Source organism: Somniosus microcephalus, chromosome 11 (assembly GCF_052327205.1).
Source record: "Somniosus microcephalus isolate GS21.2 chromosome 11, FLI_Smic_1.0, whole genome shotgun sequence".
NCBI lineage: Eukaryota > Metazoa > Chordata > Chondrichthyes > Squaliformes > Somniosidae > Somniosus > Somniosus microcephalus.
In genome coordinates this window covers 187869326-187887391 of record NC_140997.1, presented here as the reverse complement: position 1 = coordinate 187887391, position 18066 = coordinate 187869326, and the positions used below count along the sequence as shown (strand labels likewise).

The window sequence follows — 18066 nt, the reverse complement described above, 5'->3', positions numbered from 1 at the left end:
TGGAGTGATTGGTGTGACCCTGAATACAATGATGAAAAGAAATTATATGATACAACGGAATTCCAAAGTTGACTTGGTCACCTGATTTCCTTCCCAAAGGAGATTAAAATAAAGAACATGGAAAGTAATATTAGAAGCTGCATAATCTCCTGAAAGCACAGATATCTGAACAGCACGCTACAGCAAAATACGACAATATAACACTGCTTGCTTAGCGATCCCTTTTAAACATGTACTTTGATAAAAAAATAAAACAGTGGAGTGATTGAAAGAATTTATGAGTAGCGAATTAAAATTCAAGTTCTCAAAGGATTACCTCAAATATTCTCAGGTACATGACAGAACTAACATCCATCCTTTTTTAAAAAGTGGAAAACAAAGAGGGTAAATAACAAAAGGTAAACACTGGAAGTGGCAGTGGAGGGGAAAAGAAAGAAAAATAAGGGAAAAGGTTGCAGTCTACTGTAATTACACAATGATTCCAGAATTCGGCCACAATAATACCTACAAATCCTAACTGGTTTATTTTATATTCAGGGTAATTCAAGCCAGTTCAGTTATTTCTCCATGTTAGCTTTTACTGTGCCCACCGAAAATCAGTTCTGTCCATTCACAAATGAAGGGAGCTGTTTATTTCATATTTTTATATTATGAAAAGTAGGTCAATTTAAGACATTGATCCCAAATAAATTGTATTTCTTAAAACTTAGCTCAAAATAGTGGTATGTATCTGGTCTCGCGTGTACTAATTGTTTTTCATGCGTAATATATTTCTTTAGTATATGACCAGTCTATTTTTATTTAATCAACCAGGAATATAAGCATGATCTACTTAAGACCATTTCAATTCGTAACCTGAAACCAGTTGATGTTCGTTAAATTGTAATTTGACAAAATATATGTAGGAATTAGACATGCCAGTCATTGTGTTCTGATATACTGTATAAACTAGAAAAAGCAAACACATTGCAATGTATCAGTCAGTACTTAGTGAACACATTTATACTTTCAGAAGCATTGCATAGTTTTATAATGTTTTTTGCACAGATCCCCAAATTATTAAAAAATTGAATTTAACTGTAATTACGGTACAGGAAGAAAATATTAAAGCAGTTCCCACTTGTTTGGCTCACAGTTGGAAAGATGCTGCCCAGAGAGTACCTTTAGTTAATTTTTGCCAACCATAAGTTTATATTCCACAATTGCTCAGCTACCACCTTTAAAGAGAAATGATTTGAAAAAAGTGCTTAATCAGTGAATACAGCTAGAAACATAGCTAAGTGTCTTCAAACCTTTTGCAAATTGCTCAAAATTGGTCTCTTTCTATTGCTTAGCTTGAGTTTCAGATATTGGAAGTTTCTTTTCATTAAAGCGGTTGCATACAAATGCAATGCACCAAAACACAGCATCAAGCAAGAAATTGTTTGGATATTTTAAATGATTGGGTTTTAGCAAATAAATTATAACAAAATAGATGATCAAGGAACATGTAAATGCTAGTGCTGTTATCTTAAAAATGTAACATAGCTGTTTACTTAGAATTACACAACTATTGAACATCATTTGCAATTTGTAGACCAACCCATGTATGTTTTATTGTTTTCACTGCACATGAACATAGATCATAAGATAGCAGATACCCTGGCTGCAATTGCGTTAGAGGCCAGAGTATTCTGTAGTTCAGGACAACAGCATAGGAATGCAGTAACTAAAAATTGCAATAGGAAACTTCTGCAGAAGATCATTGAACTCTTAACCGGAGACCATGCGTTTAAATCTCAGGGATACTACCACTGGAACATGACTCCTTTCTTTGGTGAGTTTTACTAGTTCTCATACACATTATTACCTCTCTGTAGGGAGGATTGTAAGCTGATAAGGACTAGCCCCACCCTGCAGAAGCTTATCTATTGTCAGCCAGGTATGTTGCTGTACCGATGGTGGTGGTGATGGATAAGTATGCAACTAGAGACCGTCCAGCCAGCTGGCAGCTGGCAATGGCAGGGAAGTAATAGGGTGGGGGAATGGAGGAATAAAGTAAAAATTAAAAAAATGCATTCGGGAAGTTTATTGCAACACAATTGAAGAAAATGACATACTAACTAGACATTAGACAGAATCAACCAACATAACAACTGACTCATCATTGAACTGCTTGGCTGTCAGTATTTACTCAACACCAAAACTATTGATTTCCATGGTACAATGGCAATAGAAAGTGAGTCATTTAGTTGGTTTGACCATGTCTCCAATGTCTACCGGGTGGGTGATCTTTTCCCCATTTCTTACAACCTTTAAACTCCCTGTTAGGCATCCATGCATAGAGCTTTCAGGAGCTCCTAATGTGCTTTATGCATGTATGAAGCATTCTTGTAAGATGTGGGCCATGATAGTAGATGTACACAGTAAGATTATTTGACTGAAAATCGTGCCACTTGATACAATGTGACAAAACACTGGATATGAGAGATAAGTTTCATTTTAATTATTGGAAAATGATGAAAGAAAGGGTAGAGATGGAAAGCAATTAGAAAGGAATAAAGGATAGGAAGGAATTGTCAACAGAAACTGGACATTTGACATAGCCATAATAAAAGCATATGAGCAAGGTAACATAATATGAAACTGCACTAATATACAAAGCCTTCAATCAAATGTTTGTAGAAGAATGCCACTTAAAGTAGAAACTAAAAAAATTAAACATTATAATAAACAACTTTAAAAATATAATACAATACTTTGAAGGAAAGTGCACTGCCAGATATATTCCTTTAAATACTATAAAAAATTGCTAAAAATCTTACTAAATACTTAAGATCTAAAAGCGAGTAGCAATAACAATGGATTATAAAAAATGAAATCTATGTGCACATTGCAAACCACAAAACGACAGAAAGCAGTGCTGTACCAAATGGTACGATGGACAAATAAGTTCTAAACATTCTATAGGTATTCTGACTAAATACACTAATGTACTAAAATTCATTAATCATTCTGTCAAAGTTGTCTTAAGTCTTTCATAGCACTAATAACCTTAGCCACAGTTTATCTATTTTTGCCATTTACTGCATGAATGTCTCTACATTAAGGGTTCACGTGAACATTTAGCTTCCATACCATGGATTCACTACTATAGGTATTCTATACATTGATGATACTCAAGAACACAAAAATAGATTTCCTTGTGGGTACTTAATAGTTACAGAGAGATTAAAACAAGCATCTATTTTTTATATTACTTTATCATATAGATTCTGTGTGCATTGGGGAGAATACTGTCCATCTCTTACAAAAGTTGCTCATAGACTTGAGCTAACAAAACCTCCTCATAAGAAAGCACTGTGACAGAAGTCACATGCAGACAGACCAGGAGCTGACACAACATATATAGTAGAATTACAGTGCAGAGTCAGAACAGAGAGAGGCAGAGAGGAGCCTGAGTCAGAGGGACAGAAAAGATCTGAACAGCCACTGAATTTGTCTCAAAATGTGACTTATCCCTCTTTCTTTCGTAATGTCACATTTTGGATGGTCTCCTCCCTGACTAGCAAGGAGGAGAAGGCATTTACTTACATCAAATAACCTTTCTATATACATCTCCTCATTGACCTTGTCACGCAGGATATCCTGACTCTGGCGCACAAAGGTCACGTAGGCATCTGCCAAATCCATCCCAGGTTTCTGGTAAGAAAAAAAGAAATGCAAAATCACATTAGATGGTTTGCAATTTTTAAGGCTATATATATATCTCATTCTTTTCAATAAATACTAAAAGAGTTTTCCTGCACCAGCCAAACAGCAGACAGTTTAATGGTATGTGAATCAGGTCCCTGATGGTGATTGGCATGTAGCAAAAACAAAGCCTATTCAATGCTATAATTACCTAAACTGACACATAGAAGGTGCACTCAGCTATTTAATCTCCAAGCAAAAAATAGAAAGCTCTCTAAAATTATTACACAAACAGAAATTTTCAGATAATCTAATTTTAGCCAATCTCTTTCTTTTTGTATATAAATATATGCCCATCATATCTATTCCTGTTGTTTCTATATTTTTCACAATAAAGTGAGCATTTTTGTAAATAACACATTCTCCCCTGCCTACAGCCTACATAATCCTAGTCCACATGTTACTATTATCTGACTCACTTCAATAATACCGGAATCAAAATTAACAGCCGGGCCACATGATGGTACAGGATTATAGCTTTTCAACATACCACATTGATAAGTGCCTATGATTTCCCAAATGGCTGGCTCCCAACATCACCCACAAAGTCAGGGAGAAACCAGTTAAAGACTAGACACAAAGAGGGTAGTGGGTAACCCAGACCGCCCTCACCCAGCTCCTAGAAATCAAATCCCAAGCAAAACGTGCATGGACCTAGGACCAGATTGTCTACTGATCCTTTCAACAAAGTTGAAGGGTTAGAGAATCGGAAAAGTGGAGGGAAGAAAGTAAACTCCAAATGAGGAAGCCAGTAGAATTTATAACTTATTACTTTAAATTTAACACATTACTACACTTAACTCCTCTTGCTAAATATGTTTTGCTAGGACTTCATATTTCATTTTTACTGGACAGAAATATAAATTATTTGCCTGACAGTGAGTAATTATCAAATATCTCAAGCAGTTTACAAGATGCAACAAAACCATAAAGTGGGATACTGTCTAAAAGCTCACAGCCAGGTGTTTTGAATTATTAGGATTGTACATATGTTGCTGAACAATTTACAAAGGTTAATTTGTTCATGGAGAGAAGAGCTGGTGCTGGTGGTTGTCCCTAAGGGATGTCACTGTATCAATGTGAAAGCTGATGGCCAAGTATCTTAGCAGTTAGGAAAAGAGATGGGATTTTTGTACCAAAGATACTGATTGAAGTGAAGATAATAATGACTTGAAGATATTCAGAGGTGGTGAATGTTTCTAATAACATTTTCAGCGTTGTTAAAAGTATAGTATCTTCAGGAAGAGGTGTTTGAAAATGTCTTTCTATTCATTTACAAACACACAACACATTTATGTTAGGCGCCAATTTTCTTGACCTTTGCCTCCCAGGTACTTTTCCATTTATTTAGGCACAAAAGCCAGGGAAAATGGGGCAGAAACTAATTACGTCAGTTTCTGCTTTACGATACCCCATGATTTTCAGGGCAGGGAGGTGGGGCTTGCTGGGCCTGCATGTGCAGTAAGTGCAAGCCCTTTAGTGAGGTGGGAGGAAGTGTTCTTTGTCTTTTGCCTCCTTTTCCTGCTGCAATGTTCAAGGAGTGTCCAAGTGTAAAGGCATGGAACATGGCCTGTCTCCAGAGCTGCGCCCAGCAAAGGGTCAGTGAAAGTGTTGGAGGGCAGGCAGAAGACAGGAAGACAAGTGCTCTCCTTTTCAGTCTCCCAAGATGTTTGCAGGCAATTGGGGTCCTCTGCAGCTACCATGCCCTGATCTCGAAGGCTCGGCAAGCAGCTGCAGGCCCGAGAAGTCAGCAGCCACGGTTCCTCCTCCTTCTGCTGGCGCGAGGCTCTGCCGGGGTGGTTCTGTGGTGGGGTGCCCCAGAGATGTTAGTGATTCACAACAGGAAATACTATGACCGCCCAGATTGAGAAGCATCTGGGCACTCTGATGACTGCCCAGATGCTTCTGAATCAACAGCTGCTGCCACGTGGTCATCCTACCACTTCACCTGCGTAAGCGCCAGCACAAAGCTACCCACTTGCAAGGAATTAGTTAAACAATCAGAAGAGTTGTTACCAGTTGAGTCACTGATCACTCGTGAGAATGAGGACCTGGGAGTGGAAGAGAGGATGAATGTTGTTCCTCCATGGAAGGAGGGTAAACAACTGCCCTCAGCTGAGGAGCTTAGGGACCCAGATCTCAGGGGCTCAGTCTTTAAAAGAGCAATGTTTCAGGAGCATCGATCTCATGTGGAGGCAGTGGAGCTGGTTTTGCTCGCATTTTGTTGGGCTGATTGATAAATGGGAGCAGTCCACTATCCACACTGAAAGACATTCGGCTGGATTTTCCCAGCTCCCACCTACACGGTGCGGGGGCTCCCGGGAGACAGCAGTAAACCCGGAAGTTCGGATTTTCCAGCACGCTGTGGAGTTTAACTCCACAGCGTGCATGCAACGTCAGGGGTGGGTTCCCTGCTTGAAAGTCAGCCTGATTGACAGGCTGGCTTCCAGTCGGGCGGGAAACTCAGAGAAGGAGGCCGCAGCAGCAGTTAAGTGCTGGGCCCAGGATGTTGGAGGGGGGGTGGTCTGATCGGAGTCATGATCCCTGGGGGGGTCCGATCCCCGATCCGGAAGCCGGGTCGTGATTCCGGGGGGTCGGGTGGTTTCAGGCTGGGGTGCGGGGGGGGGTCCGATCCCCCGTGAGTGCCAGGCTGATGGCGGGGGAGCTCTCCTGCTCCTCCTGGCCCACAAGGATTGCTCCCCGAGGCTCGGGATTCCGGCAGCCTACAGTAAATCCTGCAGAGCAGGGGGCAGTCACCCTGGTGGCAGCCCAAGAAACATCTGCAATATTCTGAGTGCAGGAGAACAGTTAAGGACATTGGTGCCTTCCAAAGTGCCAGCTACCAATGCTTCAATAGATGTTTTGAACAGAACACTTTCACAGGATTATCAAAACCTTATTGGAACTACCAGGTCTGTGATGAGATCGGTCAGTTGCACTTCTGAGCCTGTGCTCAGCACCAGTGGGATGCAAGGAGCAGGCATAGGTGTTACGATCTCTCTGGAGAGCCTGCGTCCTTAAGGCTCCCTCCAATGCCTTCACATAATAAGAATTATCCCGGACAGAACACCCGGCATCGACCTCGGCACAGGCTTCGGACACGACAACTGCCCACCCAGCCCAGTCGACCCTGCAAAGTCTCCTCACTAACATCTGGGGACTTGTGCCACACAGGACTACATGCATGCTAAACAGCGGAAGCAGCTTGCTACGGACAGAGCTAAGCGATCCCACAACCAGCGGATCAGATCAAAGCTCTGCAGTCATGCCACATCCAGTCGTAAATGGTGGTGGACCATTAAACAACTAACGGGAGGAGGAGGCTCCATGAATATCCCCATCCTCAATGATGGCAGAGCCCAGCACGTGAGTGCAAAAGACAAGGCTGAAGTGTTTGCAACCATCTTCAGCCAGAAGTGCAGAGTGGATGATCCAACTCGGCCTCCTCCTAAAGCCCCCATCACAGAAGCCAGTTTTCAGCCAATTCGATTCACTCCACGTGATATCAAGAAATGGCTGAGCAAACTGGATACAGCAAAGGCTATGGGCCACGACAACATCCAGCTGTTGTGCTGAAGACCTGTGCTCCAGAACGAGCCGCGTCTCTAGCCAAGCTGTTCCAGTACAGCTACAACACTGGCATCTACCCGACAATGTGGAAAACTACCCAGGTATGCCCTGTCCATAAAAAGCAGGACAAATCCAATCCGTCTAATTACTGCCCGATCAGTCTACTCTCAATCATCAGCAAAGTGATGGATGTCGTCGACAGTGCTATTAAGCAGCACTTACTCACCAATAACCTGCTCACCGATGCTCAGTTTGGGGTCTGCCAGGACCACTTGGCTCCAGACCTCATTACAGCCTTAGTCCAAACATGGACAAAAGAGCTGAATTCCAGAGGTAAGATGAGAATGATTGTCCTTGACATCAAGGCAGCATTTGACCAAGTGTGGAATCAAGCAGTCCTAATAAAACTGAAGTCAATGGGAATCAGGGGGAACACTCTCCACTGGTTGGGGTCATACTTAGCACAAAGGAAGATGTTTGTGGTTGTTGGAGATCAATCATCTCAGCCCCAGGACATTGCTGCAGGAGTTCCTCAGGCAGTGTCCTAGGCCCAACCATCTTCAGCTACTTGATCAATGTCCTTCCCTCCATCATAAGGTCAGAAGTGGGGATGTTCGCTGATGATTGCACAGTGTTCAATTCCATTCCCAACTCCTCAGACAATGAAGCAGTGCATGCAGCAAGACCATACAAGTGCCACACAAGTGCCAGGCAATGATTATCTCCAATAAGAGATAGTCTAACCACCGTCCCTTGGCATTCAATGGCATTACCATTGCCGAATCCCGCACATCAACATTCTGGGGGTCAACATTGACCAGAAACTTAACTGAACCAGCCACATAAATACTGCGGCTACAAGAGCAGGTCAGAGCCTGGGTATTCTACAGTGCATGTCTCACCTCCTGACTCCTCAATGCCTTTCCATCATCTACAAGGCACAAGTCAGGAGAGTGATGGATTACTCTCCACTTGCCTGGATGAGTGCAACTCCAACAACGCTCAAAAAACTCAACTCATCCAGGACAAAGCAGCCCGCTTGATTGGCACCCCATCCACCACCTTAAACATTCACGCCCTCCACCACCGGCGCAACGTGTCTGCAGTGTGTACCATCTACAAGATGCACTGCAGCAACTCACCAAGGCTTCTTCGACAGCACCTCCTAAACCCGCGACCTCTCCCACCTAGAAGGACAAGGGCAGCAGGTGCATGGAACACCACCAGCTCCAAGTTCCCCTCCAAGTCACACACCATGCTGACTTGGAAATATATTGCCAATCCTTCATTGTCGCTGGGTCAAAATCCTGGAACTCCCTCCCTAACAGCACTGTGGGAGTACCTTCACCACATGGACTGCAGCAGTTCAAGGCGGCGGCTCACCACCACCTTCTCAAGGGCAATTAGGGATGGGCAATAAATTTTGGCTTTGCCAGCGACACCCACATCCCAGGAATGAATAAAAAAAATAAAGGAGCCAGGCCCAAGTGCCAGGCTGCCAGCAGCTGGTCCCTCCAAGACAGCAGCTACCCAGAAATGAGACTTGCTTAAGTCTCTCAGACACCAGGGACCCATCCCTGCCATTTACTGCTCAGTGTCAGGCCACTTAGGAGTAGTACATTAGAAATTAGAGTAAGTAAAGTAGCTGTTGCAAAGGGTGGTCACGGTGTTAAGAAGTAGTTGGAGATAGGGAAAATGGATTTCTGCAGCACTTCCTGGTAAATGTTAGTGTTTAAAGTAAATAGGGCTTGATCACATATGAGTTCTGAGTTTATGGCCAGAATTTTCTTGACCTGGGCGGGTCGGGTGCGGGCGGTTGACGTGGCGGGTCGTGACCCCGTTCTTGGTTCCATGCCGTTGCAGAAATCGACTTTGCGCTAATGGGCTAAGCCTCCCTGCGCATTACCCAGCCCTATTAAATGGTGCAGGTCTCATGACGTCATCGATGACGTGTTTTCAGCTGGGGTATTTAAAGGAGCCGTGGCCACATTGCATTTGAAGGTTCATCTGGGAGCGTGCAGTCACTGCACTGGAGGCTTTGATTGCTCCAAACACTTGGAGACATGACTGCACAGAGGCAGAGGGCTGCACCCAGGTTCTCCGATGACTCCCTTCATATGCTTGTGGAGGGAGTCAGAGCACGCAGGGAGGTCCTCTTCCCTTCGAATGGGCGGAAGAGGCCTCCCCAGGAGACAAAAGGAGCCTGGCTCCAAATTGCAGAGAAGGTAAACAGTAGGGATGTGGTCAGGAGGACCAGGGTGCAGTGCAAGAAACGTTTCAATTACCTCATTAGATCAGGAAAGGTGAGTACAAAGCCACACTCAACTTCATCCTACTGTGCCTCTCATCACATCACCATCACTCTGCCTTCTGTACCCTACTCCTGCACATCATTACTCACACCCACATACCTTGCACGTCCACCCATCCCTCTCTCTCTATCTACATCTGATTAACTACTGCTCACACTCACCCTCATCCTAATGCAATCATACCAACTAACAACACATAAGGAGGCCATTTAGCATTGCCATTATAGTCTCCCTCTAAAGATGTAACCCATCCATTCCTTACACTCATTCCATCACTCTCACTCAATCTTATCTTCTTTCCCTCCTTGCAGGAAAAGAGAGCCCACAATAAGAGGGAGAGGGAGAGAACTGGAGGTGGGCCTCCATCGTTTGCCACCATCACAACAGCAGAGGAGGCTGTGTTAGAAGTATAGGGAGTGGCTGAGCAGCTGGAGGTGGGAGATGGAGAGAGGGGGACATCTCAGCAACCTGGTGACAGAATTACATATCATACAGCTACATGGCATATGGCAGTCATTAATATGGGGACTGATGTCATCAGCCACTGAATAGTCATCATGTGCATAATGGTATCTGTTATTCTTCATATGACATGTCTAACTCATTTCTTTACTCTCCCACAGGTCCATCAAGAGCTCCCCCCCGCCACAACCACTGTCCAGGAGGAAGAGGACTCCTCAGAGGAGCCTCCAGCCTCTGAGGGTGCAGCGTCACCATACATGAGCACACCCAGCACCAGCGGAGAGATGCACACCTCGGTGCGTCCCATGCGAGATAGAGTAGTGTTGTCACCTGGTCTGTCACAAGTCACAAGTGAGCAAGAGCAGATGGTGGAGACAGGGACAGCAGTGGAGACTCCTCGCTGGAGGGCACAGGATATTCCCAGCTCTGCTCAGCTGCATGCAGACGCTGAGCTTCGGAGGCATCCAGAAAGAGGGTGATCCTGGAGGTTCAGCAAGAAGTGCAGGAGGCTGTGACAGGTTTTGCAACCGCGATGTCTGCAAATGTTCAGAGAATGGAGGAGTCCATCTCCAACATGAGCACCACCGTGTCGCAGGCGATGGCGACTGTAGGCTCTTCCATGGATAGGATGGCCACCTACATGGAGCAGCTAATGCACCACTCACAGGAGCACATGGTCTCTATGGAGAATAGATGGCAGAGGCTCATAGAGCTCCTGTCTAGGAGGGATGTCAGCATAGACGTGGGTCCTCATGGCCCCACTGATGTGCAGCAAGGTGCTCTCCAGCTCCTTGCTAGCAGGGAAATGTGGGTGGCCCATGAGAGGGATGATGATGAGAGGGATAACAGGGAGAGGGGAGAGGGAAGTATGGGATCCTCTCAAAGTGCTTACACTTCTCGCCCGTTGCCACCCCCTCAGTCAGGGCCCCAGATGCCTCCTCGGACAGCAATGGCTGAGTCTGCCCCTGCACAGTCGCAGGAGGAGCAGACTTTGGCGGGGCCACCACAGGCTCCAAAACCCAGAGGACATCCGCCAAGAGTCTCTAAGCAGTCACAGCAGGGAAGTGAGCAGGCTGCCTCTACCTCTGCTGAAGCCACAAGGGTAGCACCTCGTAGATGCACACATAAGAGAAAGATGACACATAAGTAGATTCACAAGGGTGGCCACTTGAGTGTTTTATTCAATATTAACGTCAAGTTTCCATTAATGTGATGTCAACCATAAAAATCTTTATTTTCACCACTTTCCGGTCTTGGACAAATTGGTGTGCACCTTTGGAAGTGGTTTAATGAGTTGGAGTGAATGGTGAGACATAACGTTACCTCCAGCAATGTTGGTCAGTCTGAAAGGAGTGGTTTGGTCATTGCAAGGATACTTTATGATGTTGCTGTGGGGTGGTGCTAACCTGGCACAGCATGTGGCAGCCATATGGGTGTACTGTGTAAAGATAAGTAAATCTGGTCACCCTGAGGCTATTCCTGGTCTCCCGGGCAGCAATGTGCTCGGGTGCTGGTGGGATCTGGCCTGCAGCTTCCTTCAGCTCCTGCTTTTCCTTGTTTTCCAGCTGATGCTTCTCCTCCTTCTCCTCTGAAGAGGCTGTGCGTTCAGAGCCTTGCTCCTCATGCAGCGCTAATCCTCGCTGCTGCACTATGTTGTGCAGGGCACAGCAGACCACAATGATTCTGGAGTCTCTGGTTGGTGCGTACGGAAGGGCTCCTCCAGATCTGTCAAGGCACCTGAAGCACATTTTGAGCATACCTGTTCTCTGCTCTATGACACATCTGGTGGAAATGTGGCTTTCATTATATTTCTCCTGGGCCTCAGTACTTGGCTTCCTCAAGGGAGCCACGTCTTCAATGGATAGCCCTTGTCTCCAAGCAACCAGCCGGAAAGTTTGTTTGGAGGAGCGAAGGAGCGTGAACTGGTGAAGGACGAAAGAATCATGGCAGCTGCCAGGGAATTTGGCACACACATGCATGATGATCTTCCTACGGTTGCAGATGAGCTGCACATTGAGGGAGTGGAAGCCCTTGCGGTTGACCAAGACTCCTGGGTGATGATGGGGTGCCCTGATGGCCACATATGTGCAGTCGATGATGCCCTGCACCCGTGGGAAGCCAGCGAGAGCGGCAAAGCCGAGCGCCCCGCTCAGTAACACTGGCTTCATCAGTGGTAAAGTTGATATAATTGGTTGACGTCAAAGAGGGCATTGGTGACCTGTGTGATGCATATGTGGGTGGCTGACTGTGAGATGCCGCAAATGTCTGTTGCAGATTCCTAGAAGGAGCCTGAGGTGAAGAAGTTGAGGGCGCTGGTGACCTTGACAGCCACTGGTAAGGCGTGTCCGCGCACTCCTCTGGGCTGCAGGTCCTGCTCCAGCAATGTGCAAATGTCTGCAATAACTTGGCGCAATAGCCTGAGCCTCCTTTGGCACTGCTCATCCTCTGCCTGTATACCCTGTGTTAGGGGTATCGCCTCTGGCGCGGTGCAGCCCTGCGCTGATGCCCTTTGTCCTGTGCAGCACCAGGTGGTTGAGGAGAATATTAGTGGTGTTGTTGTCGGTGCTACTGATGTTGGGGCTCATTGTGGTCTGATTCTGAGGACCAAGGTGAGACAGTATAAACGGCACCCATGCTGATGGAATAGATGGCAGGTCAAGTAGAGATGAGAGAAGCAATCTGTCAATGATGTGATAGGTTCTAACAATGAGGTGACACTGGATGGCGACTTTGCTGGAAACACTTGCAGCCTGTAGAAAGCGAAATCTGTGCTGGCAATGCAGTTAGCAACAGCTTCTGCCTGAGGAACGTGTTCAGTTGTGAGGTGGGAGCTTTTATAGTACATTTCATGCTGTCACTGAATCAGCTGGTGCAATGGCCACTCAACTCCCACCTCAGGCTGACAGACGTGGTTCCCGAGTTGCGTGAATCCTGTGGGCAGCCCGGGAAATTTAAAAGGTAGGCTGAAAAAGGCACTTAAGGGTCTGACAACAAGGTGGTAATGATTTGAATTAGGTCGCCCGCCTCTGCCTGTCGGGTTGCTGCCGCACTGGCAAACGCACCCGAGGGAAAGGCATATGGGGGCGGGATGATGGAGGGTTCCCGACCCGCTCCAACTTATTTCAAATTTCCCACCTGACCTGCCTCCAATCTCGCCCGCACAGACCCCAGAAAAATCTCTGTACTTTCAAGTTTTGGGGGTTGGTTATCGGTAGGGGAATTGCAGACTGCTGTCTTACGAGGAAACTTGGCAGGTCTTGGAAAGTGAGGGACCTTTGAGAAAGAATGCAGATAGAGGAAGTGGGTAGAACAAGCAGTGGGATAGAAAGTGTAATGACTTTATTTGTTGAGTCAATCCGTATTTACTGAAAGTTCGAGGCTCTCATTTAGGCTATCCTTGCTCTGGCAGCTGGCTCTCCTTTTCCATTTTCTCTCCTTCTGTAGCACCCTCCTCGTGCTGTGGGCATGCCTAAGTAAGGCCTTCTTGGTCTGCAGAACAAAAGTAAGTGAGGCCCCAATTTTAAAAGAGGGGCGGGGATGGTATGCAGGAGCCCCAAAACAGGCAGCGCACTCCGAGAGTCCGGAAATGTGGAGGTCCTGCCGATCTTAAAGGCAGCACATTATGTACATAAAAATTCCAGATCCATTACCTGACCAGCAAGGAATTTGGCGGTAGGAGATTGTGAAAACATTCCCCGGCAGTCAGTGGGAGCACATGCTGCAGGGATCGGAGGGGCAGGGGAGGGTTCCATGGCGATCGGGGTGAGGCCGGGATGGGGAGGCCCAAGAACTCCTTGCAGGGAGCACTCATGCTCCTCTTGACCCACAAGGAGTTCTGACAGAAGTATTTTTTTGAAACTTACCTTGGCCTCTTCTGGCGCCTCCCACCATGGTTCCGCGGTTGGGCTGCAGACAGTACAGGATCCCCCCCTGACGTTTAGTTAGGATTACGTTGCGGCACCTATGATGTCATCGAGCTGCGACTTTTGAATGTTAAATAGGTTCCAGCCTGCCTGTAGTGGGAGGCTTGTCCGAATTGAAAGTGGGTGACGATAAGTTGGCACCGGGCGGGAACGGAGCGACCTCAGGCCGCTAAGTCGATTCGTCCTAATTTTAACTGCTCACACGCACCATTCCCGCTGGGCAAGGGTGGGGGTGGGGGGTTAAAATCAAACCCTTAGGGCTGAATTTTGCCGGCGCTCAGAGGGCGGGTTTGGAGGCGGGTCCACTGTCAAAATAGCAAAGTTAGACAGTGGGTAGGAAACCCGCTGCCAACCCGCCTCCACGTGCGTTTCCCCGGCTTCGGGTCTGTCTGTGCAGAACTGACCTGACACCAAGCGATGGGGGAGACAATTTAGATCATTAAATGGCTTGTTAACAGCCAATTTAATGCTATTCTGAGCCTACCTTGTAATTTTACAGGCTCCCCCATGGGTTACCCACTGCTCGGGGAACACGCCAGCTCACCCTGTCATGAGTTGCGTCTGCTTTGATTTATCTGATAAGCTGACAGCTGCAGAAGTGGTGTAAAGGATGCCATGTTGCAGATGGTCAGTTTCAGAGTGCAGAAACTGTTGGTTACTGCATTTGTAAGACATATAGGCCTAGAAATTCAGTATAGCCACTTTTGGGGCGCTAAAGTCGGGCGGCCGCTAAAGTTTGCGCCCGGCGCAAAGTCGCGCCCCCTTCGCCGATATTCAGTCGCATCGCCCCAAGAGGTTGCTGCTGCGCTAAAACAGGCGATGCACGACTATCTTTAGGCGCTAAGCCGGCGTTGCTGAGCGATACCCCCGAGGCCGGGCGCAGCGCCGGTGCGGCGAGTTCTTGATTGATGGCAGACACTCTGGCGCCGGTCAGCTCTTAAAGGGGGAGGGTCGATTTGTTTGCCTGCCACGCCCTGCACACTGCAGCCCTCAACCTAGGCCTGACCACTTCAGCTTCACCTGCACAACGCCCAGGGCTATGGAGAAGGCCAGGGAGAGAGCGCAGCGCTTTAGCGACCTGAGGCTGCTGGTTGGCGGAGTGGAGCGCAGGCGCCATGTTTTGTTCCCAGAAGGTGGCAAGAGGCCGCTGCCCAGCGCCTACCGGAAAGCCTGGAGGGAGGTCTCTAACAGGGTGTCTTCCAACAGCGTGGTTGCCAGGACTCCTGTGCAATGCCGGAAGATGTTCAACGACCTCACTCGGGTTGTCAGGGTGAGTACCCTTTCCAGTGTCCTCCTCATCCTTGCATGTGCACCTCACTTTATGGGCAAAGGGACCTGAAAGCCCTAATGGCCAGCCCTCATCCAGCAGCTATGGGACTGGCATGAAAATCACTTGTACATTCAGCACTTTACACACTGTACAAGCTATTCCACCATGGGAGGCATTGCAGACAAGATCAGGGCTACACACTGTACAAGCTATTCGACCATGGGAGGCAGTGCAGACAAGATCAGGGCTACACACTGTACAAGCTATTCGACCATGGGAGGCAGTGCAGACAAGATCAGGGCTTCACACTGTACTTAGAGGCCGTCCTTTCTCTTGCAGGCCAAGGTGGCGCACAACCGGCGCAACCGAACTGAGACCGGGGGAGGCGGTCCTGACCTCAAAGCGCTCTCCGACCTCGACCAGCGTGTGGAGCGCATTATGGCAGGCCGGCTGATTGGCCCCGTCGCCAGTGGAGATGCCGACCCTGTTCTGGGCACCAATGGTAAGGGCATCACCTTTTGGACCTCTCTCGTTCCACTTGCGCATCAGATCAGCATCCTTTGCCACTGTCCGACCAATGCGGTGAATGGCACCACTCATGCCTCCCTCGCTGCCGCCCTGTCCTCACTCTAAAGCTACTCTTGTGCCTTCCTGCTTTCAGATGGTGAATCACCAGGTGAGGAGGCGGGCCCTCAAGCTGCCACTGTCAGCCCTTCGGAAGACGAGGAGGAGGAAGAGGAAGCCGGCCCATCAGTGCCACCCTCAGCCACGCCAGCCCATGGCGATGTAGGGGACACGTCTTCCCTGGAGGGGAGCCGGGGGGAAGGGTCGGAGGAGAGTGACGCTCCGGGGCCCAGCGGCCTGCAGCAACGCGGGAGGGGTGGGGAAGGTCGGCGGACTTCTCCCCAGAGGGTGAGTGCGGCCTCCAGTCCTGCGACGGTGAGCACAGAGGAGGTGCGCCTCCTAGAGGAAATGGCCGTCCAGGCTGAGCGCAGGCACACTGAGCTCATGGCTGCAGTGGCAAGGATGCCTGACTGCATAGAGTCTCTGTCAAGGAGTGTGCAGCAATTCGGAGCAGCACAGGCCAGGAGTCTGCAACAATTCAGTGCAGCACAGGCCAGGAGTCTGGAACAATTCAGTGCAGCACAGGCCAGGAGTCTGCAGGACTTCGCGGCAGCACAGTCGACTTCTAGACAAGTGCTCAGTCGTGCCGTCCATTCACTGGCTGGTGTCATGCGGACACAGACCAGGGCCACACGGGCACTAACGGCTGCCACCCTCGCTGGATCAGCCAGGCATCGCCAGGGCACCCGCCGCGCAGCAGCAGCCCAGCAGTCTGTCCTTCAGCTGTTTGCTGCGCATGCTGCAATGCTGGCCCGTGCGAGTGCCACTGTATCAGGCGACCAGCGAGCACCTGCGATCTGCCAGGTTGGCACCATTCCTGCAGCCGACACTGCCACTCCGCCATTGCAGCTGCCACGAGCCGCTGGACAGACTGCTGCCGCCCAGCCAGAGTTGGAGCAGTCAGCAGCCGGCCACTCCAAGGCCAGAGCTGGTGCAGGCCGACCCCCAAGGGCATCTGCCGTCACGCCATCTGCCCCTCAGCAGCCTTCCCCCAGCCTTGCTGCAGCCACTGGGCTCCCATTGAGGAGGAGCTGCAGGGCGGGCAGGGGCCAGGCAAGGATGCGAAAGGCATCGCCCTTGCAGGGCAAAAAGTAGAAGGTATGCTCAAATGCCTGTTGTGTTTTTGTAAGGCCGAGATTGGTGTCTTTCTTTCTTTTTGTAAGGCCGAGACTGGTGCAGTTGTGTTTTTGTAAGGCCGAGACTGGTAGTTTTGTGTTTTTGGAGGGGGCTTCTCCACATGAGCATGTAATGTGGGAAGGGCAGATGTTTTCAATAAATTATTGTTGTTAAATTTCACTGTGCATGGTTTTTTGGTTAAGTCCTGGTTGCCCTGCTCGGCCGAGGGCTTGTGGAGCGGCTACATTCATCTGCTGACATTGGCACAAGCCATTCCCTGAGAGGGGGCCTAGAACCGACGTTCAATAAGCCGGCGACGGGCGGCCCTTGCACTTTCTGCCTCCCTCCTGTGCTGGTCCTCCTCCTCCTCCTGAGGTGGTCCTCCAATCTCTGGTGGCAGTGCCTGAGTCCTGCGGATAGCCAGGTTGTGCAGCATGCAGCAAACGACCACGAAATGGGAGACTCGCTCCGGCGAATACTGTAGGGCTCCACCGGAACAATCCAGACAGCGGAACCGTTGCTTCAGGACGCCGATTGTTTGTTCGATGATGTTCCTGGTCGCTTGATGGCTCTCGTTGTATCCCTCTTCAGCAGGGGTGCTGGGCGCACGGAGCGGGGTCATCAGCCAGGTACACAAAGGATAGCCTTTGTCCCCGATAAGCCATCCTCGTGGGTGAGGCTGTGCCTGGAACATGTCTGCCACAGAAGTCTGTCGCAGGATGAAGGCATCGTGGCTGCTGCCTGGAAAGCGGGTATTGACAGCTAGGATGAGCTGCCTGTGGTCACACACCAGCTGGACATTCAGCGAATGGTAGCCCTTCCGGTTGCGGTAATCCTCAGCATTCTCCAGAGGTGCCCGCAAAGCCACATGCGTGCAGTCAATGGCGCCCTGCACCATGGGGAAGCCCGCGAATGCTGCAAAGCCCATTGCACGCTGTTGCTGCTTGGCAAGGGCCATGGAGAAGGAGATGAACTGACGTCTCCTTTTGAAAAGGGCATTGGTCACCTGGCGGATGCAGCAATGCACGGCGAACTGGGAGATGTTGGCAATGTCCCC

The 18066-nt window shown here is 48.6% G+C and overlaps 1 protein-coding gene across 15 annotated transcripts in view; it reads right to left on the bottom strand.

Annotated features, from left to right (window-relative positions):
• The window catches only part of cadpsa (Ca2+-dependent activator protein for secretion a), a 583962-nt gene that overhangs the window by 108203 nt on the left and 457693 nt on the right, over positions 1-18066 (bottom strand). For 14 of the 15 annotated variants that reach the window (XM_086001514.1, XM_086001512.1, XM_086001513.1 and 11 more), the window contains one exon: positions 3574-3681. The exons of the other annotated variant lie outside the window; for it this stretch is intronic. In XM_086001514.1, the coding sequence (XP_085857640.1) occupies positions 3574-3681 (108 nt within the window). The remainder of the gene's footprint in view (positions 1-3573; positions 3682-18066) is intronic. 15 annotated transcript variants of the gene reach the window in all.